At 50.4% G+C, this 18,419-nt stretch overlaps 1 protein-coding gene across 1 annotated transcript in view; it reads right to left on the bottom strand.

The window, feature by feature from the left end:
• STX8 (syntaxin 8) overlaps nt 1-15,329 on the bottom strand; it is a 120,018-nt gene extending 104,689 nt beyond the window's left edge. Inside the window, exons 1-4 of the mRNA XM_069952533.1 lie at nt 15,253-15,329; nt 10,715-10,814; nt 5,940-6,034; nt 5,052-5,162 (exon numbers count right to left, since the gene is read on the bottom strand). Of these exons, the coding sequence (XP_069808634.1) occupies nt 5,052-5,162; nt 5,940-6,034; nt 10,715-10,814; nt 15,253-15,263 (317 nt within the window). The 5' untranslated portion in view covers nt 15,264-15,329. The remainder of the gene's footprint in view (nt 1-5,051; nt 5,163-5,939; nt 6,035-10,714; nt 10,815-15,252) is intronic.
• Between the last annotated feature and the right edge of the window lie 3,090 nt (nt 15,330-18,419).

Raw genomic sequence — 18,419 nt, 5'->3', positions numbered from 1 at the left:
TAATGTAGAGGAAGAAGGATTGTATAATGTGTAGACAGGCGGGGACCCAGGCTAGTGCAGTATGTATAAAGGGAATAGGTAACGCTGTCTACAAGGTTACAGAGCATTGTAATCCATGGCATATCAAGGCGATTTAACTACAGCCCAGGCTAGTATGAATGAAGAGATACAGGCCGCCCATTGTCAGTTCTAAGACAAGGAATCCTGCGATAAGTCTTGGCCCCCGTCTCCCTATGTGATCATATCCACTTGTTCCATCAATGTCACAGGGGACAAACAAGCAGCGCTTCAGCTGCTGAAAAACTACAATACCCATCTTGGTCAATCCAGGCATGATGGGAACTGTCGTTTTGAAGCTCTGATCATGTCCCTGTTACATCCGTCTTACAGCCACAAGGCCTAGCCTGACTATGGGCCTAATGGCCCGAACTGAAGCCTTATAGATCCCTACATGAAGTCAGGTCCCCATAATACACAGATGGAAGCCTGTCAGGAGTTGTACTGTACTAGATGTATGTGGAAGGTGAAAGGCACATGGATGTCTGTAGAGGAACTACAACTCACATCATGCCCTGACTATTTTAAAAAGCAACAGTTAAAGTGTCACTGTTGTTTATTTTTTTTTATTTTTTATTTTTAGTCAATCAATAGTACAGGCGATTTTAAGAAACTTTGTCATTGGGTTTATTAGCCGAAAAATGCATTTTTATCCTGAAAAAACTGTTTGAAGCTCTCCTTCCTGTCTTCATGGTTTTCTATGGAGAGGGGAGGGGTGGAGGGAGATGAGGCACCAAAACAGAACAAAGAGTTAATTTACAGCTACATCACTGGGCTATCTCCTCTCTGACCTCTGTATAGCAGCTTTCACACAGGTCCCGCTGTGTAATCCTTTGTTCTCTGCTCTCTTTTTGCGACTAATCTCCCTCCTCCATAGGTTACACAGGGCCCGACTTATGTAAAAGAGTTGTGATTTCCTGATAATGAGCAGTAAATGAGAGCAAAGAGGGAGGGGGGGGACCTGGGGAAAGTTTTTTGATAATGGAATATTTGCCTAATAAGCCCAATTACAATGTTTCGTCTATTCATTTCTGCAAAAAATAAAAAAATAAAAAATGGCAGTGACACTTTAAGGAGCCTCATGTAAGAAAACGCGGCTCTAGTGTTTCAGTTTAAGTTGCAAGTTGTGAAAACAAGATGAGAGTTGTAGTTCTGCAACCATTAAAGAGCCATGGAATGGTAAACACTGCCCTCTGTTGGGGCATGTTGGGAGTTGTGGTTCTGCAACATTTTGAGAGCCACAAGTTGGGTAAACACTGTGCTAGAAGTCACAACTGCAACTGTGGGCTGTACGGGCATGCTGGGAGTTGTAGTAATACAACAGCTGGAGAGCCACAGGTTTGGGAACAGCGTTGTAAATGTTGTTTCAAAGCATGCTGGGAGTTTTAGTCCTATAAAAGTTAAACAGTCACAGGTTGGGAAAACACTATACCAGGGATGGGGAACCTTCGGCCCTCCAGCTGTTGCAAAACTACAATTCCCATCATGCCTGGGCAGCCGAAGCTTTAGCTTCGGCTGCCCAGGCATGATGGGAATTGTAGTTTTGCAACAGCTGGAGGGCCGAAGGTTCCCCGTCCATGCGCTATACAAAGATTTCTGGAGCATTGATTCTGTTCTGCATTATATCAGCCACCCTGGACCTGTAGTAAAGTTTATAGGGGGTTCCCAGGGTCCGTCGGCCCCCGATGCCTGTGAGAATGAGGTCCTGGCTACATTACCGTGACAGCTTAGACCTGCAAGCCGCTATCCTAACACCACACAAGGTTTTGTTCTAGACTGAATTAGTTTTAACTACGACTCATTAAAAAGATGAGTGACAGCCGCCTCCCCTCTGCTCACGGCCCTGGGTATACCGATGCCGAGACATGGCCGATTATCTCCGCAGGACAGTGTAATCTCCCTGACATGTTTAGTAAGCGCTTTCATAACTTCCTCTGCGTCCTGTGATCGGCCCGGCTCAGCTATTTTGCTGGTGTGAAGATTAAAGATTATCCAATTAGCCCCCCGTGGCCGGCGTTCACTTAATCCCCTAGATCGCGGCTGAGTGCTGGACTGTGCCCACGGCTTGTGATCACACCGGCGCTCGCACTAATGATCACTTGTTAGGAAGGGTGTGAAGAGAGGCAGGATGGTGCGGTGCGGGCACAGGGCCAGGGTCTATCCAGTGCTCAGGTCAGAAAGAGACACTGTCTTACCTATAAGTTTATATTTAAAGGGGTAACCCAGCGAAAATTCCTTTCTTTCAAATCAGTTATATAGATTTGTAATTTACTTCTACTAAAAAAAATCTCAAATCTTCCAGTACTTATCAGTTGCTGTACGTTCTGCAGGACATGGTGTATTCTCTCCAGTCTGCTCTCTGCTGCCACCTCTGTCCATGTAAGGAACTGTCCAGAAAAGCTGTAAATCCCCATAGAAAATCTCTCCTACTCTGGACAGTTCCTGGCAGCAGAGAGCACTGTGTTAGACTGGAAAGAATACACCACTTCCTGCAGGACATACAGCAGCTGATAATTACTAGAATAAGGAAATTTTTAAATAGAAGTAAATTACAAATCTGCTCAACTTTGACACCAGTTGATTTGAAAGAAAACGATTTTCGCCGGAGTAACCCTTTAATGCAAAGTCTGATCATTATAGAAATATACACCAGAAAACTGCTGAAAAATATTGTGCTTTATTTCATATAAAGGAGTCAGATCATGCGAAACACAACTTTCTGTGCATGTGACCCCTGTCCACCAACGAAAGTGTCTACAAAGGGCAGCAGAATTAGCGTATGGAGCAATGAAAGAAAGCATGTGGTCTGATGGGTCATGTCCTCCATCATGTGGATGGACGGGTGCGTATACATCACTTACCTGGAGAAGGGATGGAACCAGGATGCACTATGGGAAAAAGACAAGATGGCGGGGGTAGTGTGATTATGTGGCATCATGTGGATGTTACTGTGACACTGACCACCTACGTAACCTGGACACAAGGGCCTGGGATGAGACAGACACAGAACGACGAGACAATACAGCCGCCATTGTGAACCACCTGACAGAACCCCTTGTCATCCTGCTGACCAGACAGAAACCAGCACAACATTCTAGCCGGCTGAATGTGACATTCCCATCGGAAAATAAATGTTATGACTGCCGCAAACCAGGACGGACGAGAGTCACTGAGTTATGACCAAACATAAACTCTGGTTCATTTCCCTAATTTCTCAGGAAGAGAAGACGTGGGGATTGGGCCCAAAACCTTCATATGATCACCGGAGCAGTAAGCGGAACGTGGAGCGTCACATGGGGGTGGGGGGGGCGGAAGCTGTCAGCTCAGGGAGCAGCGAATGATGGACACGGGGTGAAGGGCCACAACAGGAGGCATAACGTTCCAGCTCTTAAGTAAGAAGAAAGGAGGGATTCATCGCTCCGGTACCTCGGCCCCTGTGGCCTGCTCAAGCTACCAGTCATAATGGCTTAAATGAGCCTGTCAGATGGTGGCGCCACGCTGTGCCAGTCCAAACAACCAGGGAACATACTCAATAAGAGGGATTTAGATTGAAGCAAATACATAGTTATAGGGAGAAATATATATATATATATATATATATATATTTATTTATTTATACACATATGGCCATACAGTAATCAGGCTGTAACCAGTGTATGTCATACATAAAGAACACAACACAAGTGGTGGAGGGATGTGATGGTCACTTGGTAAGGAGTGTAAAGCTTGGTTGTTCCCACTTGATACAACTACAGCCCGACGCCTCCCATAAACGCTTGTGGCTGATCTTGAAAAATAACCATTTAGCTGATGGTTAAGAGGAAATTCACACACAGCAGATATATTGCAGAATTTTCTATCGCTGTCTAATTTCTCCAAATAAAATCCATGTGCTTGCTGCAGAACCAACTCCTTTCACATGTATGGAACAGATTTTCGGATGATAGATAGATAGATAGATAGATAGATAGATAGATAGGAGATAGATAGATAGATAGATAGATAGATAGATAGATAGATAGATAGATAGATAGATAGATAGATAAAGACTGGGGTTGGGTCGGCAAATCTCATCACTTGTAAAGTAGGAGTTCTAAAATATATGAAATGTTTCTGCCTCTTCATATGTGACAGGTTCAGCTGATATAAAACCATAATATTAGAGGGCAGAAGGCGGTCTGTAATCAGGTGCTGATCTCAGTGATGGCAGCATTTGAAGATCCTTTACAGGGCCTGATCAGTTAGGGGGCTTGGCCACTTGAACAATCGTTGGATTATTTGTGTGGCCATGGGGAGATGTCCCGACAATGGACGATGATTTGTCAAAATGACCTGATCAGCTGAGAGGCGAGCTTGTTCATCGGCTGATCGCTGCCCCTATTACACAGGGAGATATCATCCCATAATCCCCCTAATAACTGCTGCCAGCCCTATACAGAGGGAGAAGAGCGGGACTTTAGCTGCTGTTCCAGTCAGAGAAATATCCGAGCCGCCACCATATAAAGTATCCAAGAGGCGACTTCTTAGTTGAACAGAGCTCTATGGGGGAGATTTATCAAACATGGTGTAAAGTGAAACTGGCTCAGTTGCCCCTAGCAACCAATCAGATTCCACCTTTCATTTTCCAAAGTCTCTGTCAGGAATGAAAGGTGGAATCTGATTGGTTGCTAGGGGTAACTGAGCCAGTTTCACTTTACACCATGTTTGATAAATCTCCCCCTATGTGTTTTGTTTCTCCTCCTCTCAGCGATGATTGACAGATAAAGTGTCCTATCAGTAGAGTTGTCAATCACAATGGAGATGAGAGGTTGGGGACAGGACACGTAACAGTAGCGGGGAGCTCCAGGGCACTGATATGGTGATGGCCAGGATATTGCAGACATTGTAGCACTGTCCTTCTTCACCTTTCTATAACGCCGTCAGTATAATTCTCCCCTTTACACTATATAATTCTGAATGTAAAAGGATCTAGACACATGTATGGACTCTCTCACCTTATGACGTCGGGTTCGGCACCTTCGCTTTTGAAGGAGATCTGCAGCTGTCGCTCTTTGGTGAGGAGCTCGTCCACCAGGGTCTGTCTGCGGTCTCCCTCCAGCTGCGTGCTGTGCCCCATCCAGGTTAAGACCATAAAACAGCAGCGTATAGGATGGTGGAGAAGACATATCTAACATTTAGGACCATGGCTGCATTATAGGAACGCTCTACAAAAATGGAAGACTATGCTATGCGTGGGGCGAAAAGCACATCCCATAGGGCGTAATGCTGTCTCATGCCCCCTGCACTAGGCACACACTGCTAGTGCCACCTCCATTCTGTACCCACATACCTTAGGTGGCTCAATTTACCAGAGATTTCAGCTCTGGAGGTCTGCCGATGAGCACTGTGTATTATTATAACATGTAGGGCCTATAGACAGGCCTTACTTCTTTCCATGAACATGGGGGAAGCATTCTTCCAGAAACAGCACATTTCCTGTCCTCAGCATGGACTATGCTATGTACTCGAGGAGAGTTCTGTAGCTCAGATTTGGTGTGCTGGGACCTGTGGTCCCACTGATAATTCATTACGAGACAAAAACAGTCCTCTCCTGTCCTCAAGTTTGGATGGGAGGTTTTTAAGCTCAGTTCCATTAAAGTGAACAGAGCTGAATTGTAATACCACAAACAACCTGAAGACAGGGATGGCGCTGTTTCTTCAAGAAAGCAGCTGTGTGTTTTCTAATACTGGTTTACCCCTTTAATGCTACCACCATATCTGCACTTCCTATGGGGTTCATAAAGCAGTGTGCATGGTGGTCCTCCGCTTCCTCCCCACCATGGATGTCATGGTCTCTAAATATAGGATGGCGCCCCCTTCTGTCACCAGACATGCAAGGATACATCTGCCTGGTGGAGACGGATCTCAGCAAGGAGACCCGCAATTGTCCGATATTCTCCTCCAGCCGCTTCATGAGCGATCGCACTGTGACATTTATCTGTAAGAAGAAACCAACATGTCAGACGGGTCACTATGAGGGAATTAAACAAGGCAGGCACTAGCTGCTGGTGTATCTAAGCCTACTGTGTGTGATACTGTCTGATGATCGGGTGTATTTAGTACTATCATGTGTTATACAGTCTCACTAGCTGGTGGATCTAAGCCTGTGATGTGTGATACTGTCTACTGAGAAGGTGCATCTAAAATTACTATGTATGATACTGCCCACCGTGATGTGTATCTAAGCATATCGTGTGTGTCAATGAAGCTGGTGTAACTAAACTCGCCTTGTGTGATACTGCTGGAATAGACAGAAAAAATATATATATAATCCTATAATTACATATTCTTCTACAATAGTGTATCTAAGCATGTCATGTGTGATACCGTCTGCAGAGCCACTGTATCTAAGCCTATCATCTGATACTGCCTGTATCTATGACTGTCATGTGTGATACAACCTGATGAGCTGGTATCCAACCTCACCGTGTATGTATGCATATACATACTATGGCACTGTAGTGAGAGCAAGTGACCAGCAGAGGGCCCCGTCCTGTGCCGCTACCTATACCACATCCTGAGGCTGCTCCTCGCCCCTTACATTAACCCACCGACAAGCAAACACATCAAGTTTTGGAAAAAATTTTAACGGAAAAACAAAGCTGCGATAAAAACATGTCTCCCCCCTCCAGCCGGTGACTAAGGCGATGATCTGCGGCACGGTCAGCCACCATTGTTGTCACTACAAACACCGGGACCTGTGTACTCCATGTTTACAGTACAAGCAGAACTAAGAGTCAGCTGCTCGTCCGGAAAGATGTCCACATGACAACACTTCCTGCCATCACATGAATACAGGGACCCCTACTACTCTGTATATAAGGATACACCGGCTGGTGAGGTCACTATGGCTGCCCACTGTCTGTATATAGGGATACACCGGCTGGTGAGGTCACTATGGCCTCCTGCTGTCTGTATATAAGGATACACCGGCTGGTGAGGTCACTATGGCTGCCCACTGTCTGTATAAAGGGATACACCGGCTGGTGAGGTCACTATGGCCGCCCACTGTCTGTATATAAGGATACACCGGCTGGTGAGGTCACTATGGCCGCCCGCTGTCTGTATATAAGGATACACCGGCTGGTGAGGTCACTATGGCCGCCCGCTGTCTGTATATAAGGATACACCGGCTGGTGAGGTCACTATGGCTGCCCACTGTCTGTATATAAGGATACACCGGCTGGTGAGGTCACTATGGCCTCCTGCTGTCTGTATATAAGGATACACCGGCTGGTGAGGTCACTATGGCCGCCCGCTGTCTGTATATAAGGATACACCGGCTGGTGAGGTCACTATGGCCGCCCGCTGTCTGTATATAAGGATACACCGGCTGGTGAGGTCACTATGGCCGCCCGCTATCTGTATATAAGGATACACCGGCTGGTGAGGTCACTATGGCCGCCCGCTATCTGTAGATAAGGATACACCGGCTGGTGAGGTCACTATGGCCGCCCGCTGTCTGTATATAAGGATACACCGGCTGGTGAGGTCACTATGGCCGCCCGCTGTCTGTATATAAGGATACACCGGCTGGTGAGGTCACTATGGCCGCCCGCTGTCTGTATATAAGGATACACCGGATGGTGAGGCTGCCCGCTATCTGTATATAAGGATACACAGGCTGGTGAGGTCACTATGGCCGCCCGCTGTCTGTATATAAGGATACACTGGCTGGTGAAGCTGCCCGCTGTCTGTATATAAGGATACACCGGCTGGTGAGGTCACTATGGCCGCCCACTGTCTGTATAAAGGGATACACCGGCTGGTGAGGTCACTATGGCTGCCCGCTGTCTGTATATAAGGATACACCGGCTGGTGAGGTCACTATGGCTGCCCGCTGTCTGTATATAAGGATACACCGGCTGGTGAGGTCACTATGGCCGCCCCCGCTGTCTGTATATGAGGATACACCGGCTGGTGAGGTCACTATGGCCGACCGCTGTCTGTATATAAGGATACACTGGCTGCAGAGGTCACTATGGCCGCCCGCTGTCTGTATATAAGGATACACTGGCTGCAGAGGTCACTATGGCCGCCCGCTGAGGTTATTCCTCCTCTCCTCACAGTTTACCTCACACTGGTTTCTGTCTTTTTTCTCACAATCCTTCAATCCTGCCTCTTTTACCTCACAGCTGACTCCGCCCCTTTCCCTGCCTATGATAGGTCGGCTCTCTTTTCGTGTGATTGGCTATGCCTGTGTCCCCTAACCTGCGGCCCTCCAGCTGTTGCAAAACCACATGTCCCATCATGCCTGGGCAGTCTTCGGCATGATGGGAATAGTAGTTTTGCCGCTCAGTTCCATTGAAGTGAATGAAGCTGAACTGTAATACAAAACAAAACCTGAGGACAGGAGAGGCGCTGGTTTTTCTGTGCTTCGTCTAATCCTGTATAACCCCTTTAAGCTTTATTTATAGAAAACTAAGGGGACGGGAGGATAACTGCTAAAAATAACACACGGCCAGATCGGATGATGTTTCCAATACAGAGGTGATAGCGGTAATTATAGATTTGTGTCCGTTAACATGTAATATATCTGGCAGAATGTAATTACATGTGTGGCTACAAGACGCAGAAAACACACAATGGGGTCATTTCATAGAGCGCAGCCAATCAGGTGTCAGCGTTTACAGCTCGGGCTACGAGGACGTGATGTCTGACAGATATGGCATTATATTGATCAGCCTCAGCCGATGTACAAGGTGTTATGGCTCTTCACACTGAGGTGATGGGATGAAATAATGCCAGCGGCGGGTTCAGCTGACAAAGTGTATGGGCATCAGTGTAGTGACTGGTACAGGGGGAGGAGACATCAGTGTAGTGACTGGTACAGGGGGAGGAGACATCAGTGTAGTGACTGGTACAGGAGGAGGAGACATCAGTGTAGTGACTGGTACAGGAGGAGGAGACATCAGTGTAGTGACTGGTGCAGGAGGAGGAGGAGACATCAGTGTAGTGACTGGTACAGGAGGAGACATCAGTGTAGTGACTGGTACAGGAGGAGACATCAGTGTAGTGACTGGTACAGGAGGAGACATCAGTGTAGTGACTGGTACAGGAGGAGGAGACATCAGTGTAGTGACTGGTACAGGAGGAGGAGATATCAGTGTAGTGACTTGCCATCCAAACACATGTCCGTCAAATAGTCAAAAAAAAAAAAAGTGTGGGGTCGTGGCTTAAGGCCATGTTCACACTACGTATAAGTATGGCCGTTGTTGCCATCAGCAACAACGGCCGTACTTTGTGCGGTGTGGACATAGCCTTATCTTCTGTGGGATCCCATACGGGGCCGCAAATAACTGACATGTACCCTGTGCTGTGTCCTCCTCCTATACCCTGTGCTGTATCCTCCTCCTATAACCTGTGTTGTATCCTCCTCCTATAACCTGTGTTGTATCCTCCTCCTATACCATGTGCTGTATCCTCCTCCTATACCATGTGCTGTATCCTCCTCCTATACCATGTGCTGTATCCTCCTCCTATAACCTGTGTTGTATCCTCCTCCTATAACCTGTGTTGTATCCTCCTCCTATACCCTGTGCTGTATCCTCCTCCTATACCCTGTGCTGTATCCTCCTCCTATACCTTATATCCTCCTCCTATACCCTGTACTGTATCAGTGCAGAGGGTCTGGAGCTCTGTAACACCTCAGCCCACTCTATAACTATGCTAAACATTAATATGAGGCACAGTCACTAACCACACTACATTTACCCCCTCTTCCATATTGTAACTTTGGAAATTTACAGCCAAAAAAACAACAAGCCAATTACGGACAACGCAGCGATAAGCTGGTAATTACGGCTAATAACGGAGCTTCACCTGTTGTCACCATAATAGAAAACTGTATTTTATGATGGATTATAGTTACAGAACCTGAGGTAAACCTGAGCCGCTCACGTTGTCCTGTGTACAAGAAAACTGCACACACAGAAATTCTCCAGGGTCCTGGGGTACAGGATGGAGATCTGCAGTGGTCACCCAGTACAGGAACAGATGGTTGCTAGGCAACAGCCCAACTAATTTCACAGAAAAGCCAGCACCAGTCTGCGATATATAGGAAACCCTGTTGTTTGATGGATTTTTCCCTTTTATGCTATGTTCACACAACGTACATTTTATGAAAACAACGGCCGTTCTTGTCTTTGTGAAATGTGTTGCATTGAAGTCAATGCAAACAACAGCTGTTGTTCACACATAGTATTGAAAATTGCACTGAAATCAATGCACAACGGCCGGAAATAATTTACATAACTGACAGTATCAAACAACGTCTGTTTTTGAGTGCTAACCATCGGTCATTGTCCGTACATTGTGTAAACATAGCCTTAAAGCAAAAGTACCATCGGGTACATAGCTCCCTTTTTTTTTTTTCACCTTAATCGATTAGCGCCAAAGCGGGGGTGCTGGGCGGCGTTTCAAAAAAAAGACCAAGCCACCAGCATCCCTGCCCAAGCGCCGATTGATTAAGGTATAAAAATGGTATAAACTGCAGTTCAATACCACACACAAACAGAGGACAAGAGTGACGCTGTTTCTGGAAGAAAGCAGCCATGTTTTCTCTATGCCTGGACAACCACTTTAAATGATGGTAAAGTTTAAAGTTTTTTTTTTTTACCTTAACCGGATTCTCTCCATTCCGTAAGCAGCGGTTCCGCTCGTGGATTTTCTCTGCAATCTCCTGTGCGAGGTGATAGGTGGAGTCATACGAGGACAACCTGCAAGCAATTCAGACACCAGATCAGTCCCTCAGCACCAGCTATAGTAAATATCTTATATATGTACATGGAGGGTAACCAACATCACCTGTATCAACATTTCTTGCCAGGGTAAGATTTGGAGACGCTTATCCCTTATCCATAGAACAGAGATCAGTTATCGGTGGGGGCTGCACCAGTCACAAGAATGGCTTCCTACATGCCCCCAATGAAAGCAGAAATAGTCAGAATAGCTAACCACTACTCCATTCAGCTCTATTTACTGTACAGAGCTCTGGGCTTCCTTGTGTGGCCCATAGAGTTAGGTAGAGCAGTGCATGCATGTCCAACCCCAGTCCATCCCAACCGGGTGAAACCAAGACCCTCAATCTCAGGATTCTTTTAGAACCCAGCAGGCGGACCCCCACCGATCAGACACTCATGTCCTGGTTAGTAAACCTAAAACTTCAGGCTCAGCTCCCCCCGTTACACTGACACTGAGGGATCGCTGTAAATGTTACTGAGCGAAAAACAGCTCCTCATATCTTAGCTGCCAATGATTTGTTTTGGTCGACAGTTATTATTATTATTTATTTATAAAGTGCCCTTAATTCCTTGTGAGTCACTGAGTCCTGAGCACATGTATGCCTATGCCTGCCTAGTGTTTTCTGAATAGGGAGAGAGAAATATGCTGCCCCCTCCGGACTCCTCAACTCTGCCCCCAGCAGGCTCTTCCACTTTTTCCAGGCTCCTCTGCTTTGCCCCCTCTGGACTCTTCTGCTTCATCTGGGCTCCTCTGCTCAGCCCCCTCCAGGCTCCTCCACTTCATCCAGCCTCCTCTGCTCAGCCCCCTCCAGACTCCTTCATTTCATCCAGCCTACCCTGCTCAGCCCCCTCCACTTCATCCAGCCTCCTCTGCTCGGCCCTCTCCAGACTCCTCCACTTCATCCAGGCTTCTGCGCTAAACCCCCTCCAGACTCCTCCACTTCATCCAGTCTCCCCTCCCCTCCGGGTTCCTCCACTTTATCCAAGCTTCTGCACTCAGCCCCCTCCGGGTTCCTCCACTTTATCCAAGCTTCTGCACTCAGCCCCCTCCGGGTTCCTCCACTTCATCCAGGCTTCTGCGCTCAGCCCCCTCCAAACTCCTGCACTTCATCCAGGCTCCTCCACTCTGCCCCCTCCGGGATCCTCTGTTGTTGGCCTATATCCCCTGACACCAAAAGGATCAACCATGTTGGAGTCGGGGCCCCCCTACATGCATCCCACCAATATCAGAAAGGATGGTCGGCATTCATGTAATGTGTATAGACAATGTATTAGTGCAGGACACTAGCGTGAACTCCAGTATAAATATAGTAACAGTCACCATGATAAATTGTGGAAAATATGTGTGTTCCTGATGTGTATGTGTACACCATAAATAGTGAATAAGAAGAATGGTAAAGAGTGAAAATACAGCGTAGCAGCAACACACAACACTATAATATAATACCGGAGGTCACAGGATAATGACGGTCCTGCAGGGGGCGCTCATGGGGATATACAGGACAGTGACACGCTTACCCCTGGGGGGATGGGACAGTGACACGCGAACAAATGGGGGGACAGGATGCTGAGACGTGTACAACTGGGGGGACAGGACGGTGACACGCTTACATCTGGGGGGAGACAGGACGGTGACACACACGTACCCCTGGGGGGACAGGACAGTGACACGCGTACAACTGGGGGGACAGGATGCTGAGACGTGTACAACTGGGGGGACAGGACGGTGACACGCTTACATCTGGGGGGAGACAGGACGGTGACACACTTACCCCTGGGGGGACAGGACGGTGACACACTTACACCTGGGGGGACAGCACAGTGACACGCTTACACCTGGGGGGGGGGGGGGGGGGGAGGACGGTGACACGCTTACACCTGGGGGGGGGAGGACGGTGACACGCTTACACCTGGGGGGAGACAGGACGGTGACACGCTTACACCTGGGGGGAGACAGGACGGTGACACGCTTACACCTGGGGGGACAGGACGGTGATACGCTTACACCTGGGGGGACAGGACAGTGACACGCTTACACCTGGGGGGACAGGACAGTGACACGCTTACACCTGGGGGGACAGGACATGACACGCTTACACCTGGGGGGGGGGGGACAGGACAGTGACACGCTTACACCTGGGGGGACAGGACGGTGACACGCTTACACCTGGGGCGGAGACAGGACGGTGACACGCTTACACCTGGGGGGACAGGACGGTGACACGCTTACACCTGGGGGGACAGGACGGTGACACGCTTACACCTGGGGGGGAGACAGGACGTTGACACGCTTACACCTGGGGGGACAGGACGGTGACACGCTTACACCTGGGGGGACAGGACGGTGACACGCTTACACCTGGGGGGACAGGACGGTGACACGCTTACACCTGGGGGGGAGACAGGACGGTGACACGCTTACACCTGGGGGGACAGGACGGTGACACGCTTACACCTGGGGGGACAGGACGGTGACACGCTTACACCTGGGGGGACAGGACGGTGACACGCTTACCCCTGGGGGGACAGGACGGTGACACGCTTACCCCTGGGGGGACAGGACGGTGACACGCTTACACTTGGGGGGGGGGAGACAGGACAGTGACACGCTTACACCTGGGGGGGGAGGACGGTGACACGCTTACACTTGGGGGGGGGAGACAGGACGGTGACACGCTTACACCTGGGGGGGGAGGACGGTGACACGCTTACACCTGGGGGGACAGGACAGTGACACGCTTACACCTGGGGGGACAGGACAGTGACACGCTTACACCTGGGGGGAGACAGGACGGTGACACGCTTACACCTGGGGGGACAGGACAGTGACACGCTTACACCTGGGGGGACAGGACAGTGACACACTTACACCTGGGGGGACAGGACAATGACACACTTACACCTGGGGGGACAGGACAGTGACACGCTTACACCTGGGGGGGGGACAGGACGGTGACACGCTTACACCTGGGGGGACAGGACGGTGACACGCTTACACCTGGGGGGACAGGACGGTGACACGCTTACACCTGGGGGGACAGGACGGTGACACGCTTACACCTGGGGGGACAGGACGTGACACGCTTACACCTGGGGGGACAGGACGTGACACGCTTACACCTGGGGGCACAGGACGGTGACACGCTTACACCTGGGGGGACAGGACGGTGACACGCTTACACCTGGGGGGACAGGACGGTGACACGCTTACACCTGGGGGGACAGGACGTGACACGCTTACACCTGGGGGGACAGGACGTGACACACTTACACCTGGGGGGGGGGGGGAGGACGGTGACACGCTTACACCTGGGGGGGAGGATGGTGACACGCTTACACCTGGGGGGACAGGACGGTGACACGCTTACACCTGGGGGGGGGGGAGGACGGTGACACGCTTACACCTGGGGGGACAGGACGGTGACACACTTACACCTGGGGGGACAGGATGGTGACACGCTTACACCTGGGGGGACAGGACGGTGACACACTTACACCTGGGGGGACAGGACGGTGACACGCTCACACCTGGGGGCACAGGACGGTGACACGCTTACACCTGGGGGGACAGGACGGTGACACGCTTACACCTGGGGGGGGGACAGGACGGGGACATGCTTACACCTGGGGGGGGGACAGGACGGTGACACGCTTACACCTGGGGGGACAGGACGGTGACATGCTTACACCTGGGGGGGGGGACAGGACGGTGACACGCTTACACCTGGGGGCACAGGACGGTGACACGCTTACACCTGGGGGGACAGGACGGTGACACGCTTACACCTGGGGGGGGGACAGGACGGTGACATGCTTACACCTGGGGGGGGGACAGGACGGTGACACGCTTACACCTGGGGGGGGGGACAGGACGGTGACATGCTTACACCTGGGGGGGGGACAGGACGGTGACACGCTTACACCTGGGGGGGGGGGACAGGACGGTGACATGCTTACACCTGGGGGGGGGACAGGACGGTGACACGCTTACACCTGGGGGGGGGGGGGGGACAGGACGGTGACACGCTTACACCTGGGGGGACAGGACGTGACACGCTTACACCTGGGGGGACAGGACGTGACACACTTACACCTGAGGGGGGGGGGACAGGACGGTGACACGCTTACACCTGAGGGGACAGGACGTGACACGCTTACACCTGGGGGGGGGGGGGACAGGACGGTGACACGCTTACACCTGAGGGGACAGGACGTGACACGCTTACACCTGAGGGGGGGGGGACAGGACGGTGACACGCTTACACCTGAGGGGACAGGACGTGACACGCTTACACCTGGGGGGACACATGCTGCCACTATCGCCAGCCTACCACACAAAGCACTCGCACGCATTGCTGAGACTTGTTGTACTATACACACGATACACACTGCTCCGGCGTTATACTGCACCCACCAGGGATCCATAGCTGCGGCAGACACCAGCGACACTTCCTGTTTGTGTCACATGACGGACGGCTCCTCCAGCGGGTCAGACCAATCAGCTCCGCGCGCCGGGTCACGTGACTGTGCAGTGATTACAGAGTGCAGGTTGTATACACTGCGCAGCCAGTATATAGCCAGCAGGTCACTGTATATAGATAGAGATGGGATACATATTGCTCTGTGTAGTTGGCATACCGTAACCTCCCAATAGTCCTTGGTTACAGTGAATTATGTGCAAACAGCCTGCTGGGAGTTGTAGTTCCACAGGGTTTGCAGTTCCAATAGTAATAACTTATAGTATATCAGTGAAGGACTGAAGGATCCAGTGGTTATAGAATAGTTATAGAATCCAAGGTCTGGGCTGCTGCTGCCGTCCTGCTGGGAGTTGTAGTCCCACACTGGATGGCCACTGTTGCTGGTTCTCCATGATTCCTGGATGGGTCATATGATGGCGGAGGGTGATACCTGTGTGCACAACAAACCGGTGTTATTATATCACCCCGATGTGCCTGACTGCAGAACTACAACTCCCAGCATGCCCAGACAGGACTGCCGCCATCCTGACCCCACCTCACTGCAGAACTACAACTCCCAGCATGCCCAGACAGGACTGCCGCCATCCTGACCCCACCTCACTGCAGAACTACAACTCCCAGCATGCCCAGACAGGACTGCCGCCATCCTGACCCCACCTCACTGCAGAACTACAACTCCCAGCATGCCCAGACAGGACTGCGGCCATCCTGACCCCACCTCACTACAGAACCACAACTCCCAGCATGCCCAGACAGGACTGCGGCCATCCTGACCCCACCTCACTGCAGAACTACAACTCCCAGCATTCCCAGACAGGACTGCGGCCATCCTGACCCCACCTCACTGCAGAACTACAACTCCCAGCATGCCCAGACAGGACTGCGGCCATCCTGACCCCACCTCACTACAGAACCACAACTCCCAGCATGCCCAGACAGGACTGCGGCCATCCTGACCCCACCTCACTGCAGAACTACAACTCCCAGCATTCCCAGACAGGACTGCGGCCATCCTGACCCCACCTCACTGCAGAACTACAACTCCCAGCATGCCCGGACAGGACTGCGGCCATCCTGACCCCACCTCACTACAGAACTACAACTCCCAGCATGCCCAGACAGGACTGCCGCCATCCTGACCCCACCTCACTGCAGAACCACAACTCCCAGCAGCATGCCCAGACAGGACTGCCGCCATCCTGACCCCACCTCACTGCAGAACCACAACTCCCAGCATGCCCAGACAGGACTGCGGCCATCCTGACCCCACCTCACTGCAGAACTACAACTCCCAGCATGCCCAGACAGGACTGCAGCCATCCTGACCCCACCTCACTGCAGAACTACAACTCCCAGCATGCCCAGACAGGACTGCCGCCATCCTGACCCCACCTCACTGCAGAACCACAACTCCCAGCATGCCCAGACAGGACTGCGGCCATCCTGACCCCACCTCACTGCAGAACTACAACTCCCAGCATGCCCAGACAGGACTGCCGCCATCCTGACCCCACCTCACTGCAGAACCACAACTCCCAGCATGCCCAGACAGGACTGCGGCCATCCTGACCCCACCTCACTGCAGAACCACAACTCCCAGCATGCCCAGACAGGACTGCGGCCATCCTGACCCCACCTCACTGCAGAACTACAACTCCCAGCATGCCTAGACAGGACTGCGTCCATCCTGACCCCACCTCACTGCAGAACTACAACTCCCAGCATGCCCAGACAGGACTGCGGCCATCCTGACCCCACCTCACTACAGAACTACAACTCCCAGCATGCCCAGACAGGACTGCGGCCATCCTGACCCCACCTCACTGCAGAACTACAACTCCCAGCATGCCCAGACAGGACTGCGGTCATCCTCACAACACGCGACGTAACAAGGGTCCCAGTATTCCATGGTGTATGCCTACTGTATGTATGGATGATGTATCTAAGCCTGCAATATGTGATACTGTCTGCATATTGGTGTATCTAAGCCTGTTGTGTGATATGGTCTGCTAAACTGGTGACTGAACACTTATCAAGTGTGTATGCTGTATCTAAACATGTTGTGAAGCTGTTTTGTCATGGATGATCTGAGCGTATCATGCGTGACATAGTAACATAGTAACATAGTAAATAGGGTTGAAAGAAGACAAGAGTCCATCTGGTTCAACCTAGGAAAATCCTACTGTGTTGATCCAGGAAGGCGAAAAACCCCTATGGGGCAGAAGACAAACGCCCCACCACAGGGAGAAACTCCCCCCCCTCCCCCGACTGCAATGGCAACCAGAACAATCCCCGGATCAACGTATCACCAGAAATCTAATGCCCATAACTTGTAATATTATATTTTTCAAGAAAATCATCCAGGCCTCCCTTGAACTTATTTAATGAATCAGCCATGACAACATCATGTGGCAGAGAGTTCCACAGTCTTACCGCTCGTACAGTAAAGAACCCGCGTCGATGCTGATGATGAAATCTTCTTTCCTCTAGACGTAGAGGATGCCCCCTTGTCATTGTTACAGACCTAGGAGTAAAAAGACCACTACAAAGATCTCTGTACTGTCCATTCATATATTTGTACATTGTGATCAGATCGCCCCTAAGACGTCTTTTTTCTAGCGTAAATAACCCCAAGCGTGATAACCTGTCCTGGTACTGTAACCCACCCATTCCCTTAATGACCTTTGTTGCCCTCCTCTGCACCCGCTCTAGTTCAGCTGTGTCCTTCTTATATACCGGTGCCCAAAACTGTACACAGTATTCCATGTGTGGTCTGACCAGTGATTTATAAAGAGGCAAAACTATGTTCTCATCTTTAGCATCTATACCTCTTTTGATGCACCCCATTATTTTATTAGCCTTGGCAGCTGCTGCCTGGCACTGATCACTAAAGTTGAGTTTACTGTCCACCAATACCCCCAGGTCCTTTTCGGAAGTAGTTTTACCCAGTGTTTTATTATTTAGCACATAACTGTACTTATTATTTCTATGGCCCAAATGCATAACCTTACATTTATCCACATTAAACTTCATTTGCCATTTCTCCGCCCAAGCCTCTAGCTTCTCCAAATCCCTCTGTAATATGATATTATCCTCCTCTGTA

Source organism: Dendropsophus ebraccatus, chromosome 14 (assembly GCF_027789765.1).
Source record: "Dendropsophus ebraccatus isolate aDenEbr1 chromosome 14, aDenEbr1.pat, whole genome shotgun sequence".
Taxonomy (NCBI): Eukaryota; Metazoa; Chordata; class Amphibia; order Anura; family Hylidae; genus Dendropsophus; species Dendropsophus ebraccatus.
Note: the sequence above shows the minus strand (reverse complement) of the source record. Positions and strands in the feature narration are given on the sequence as shown.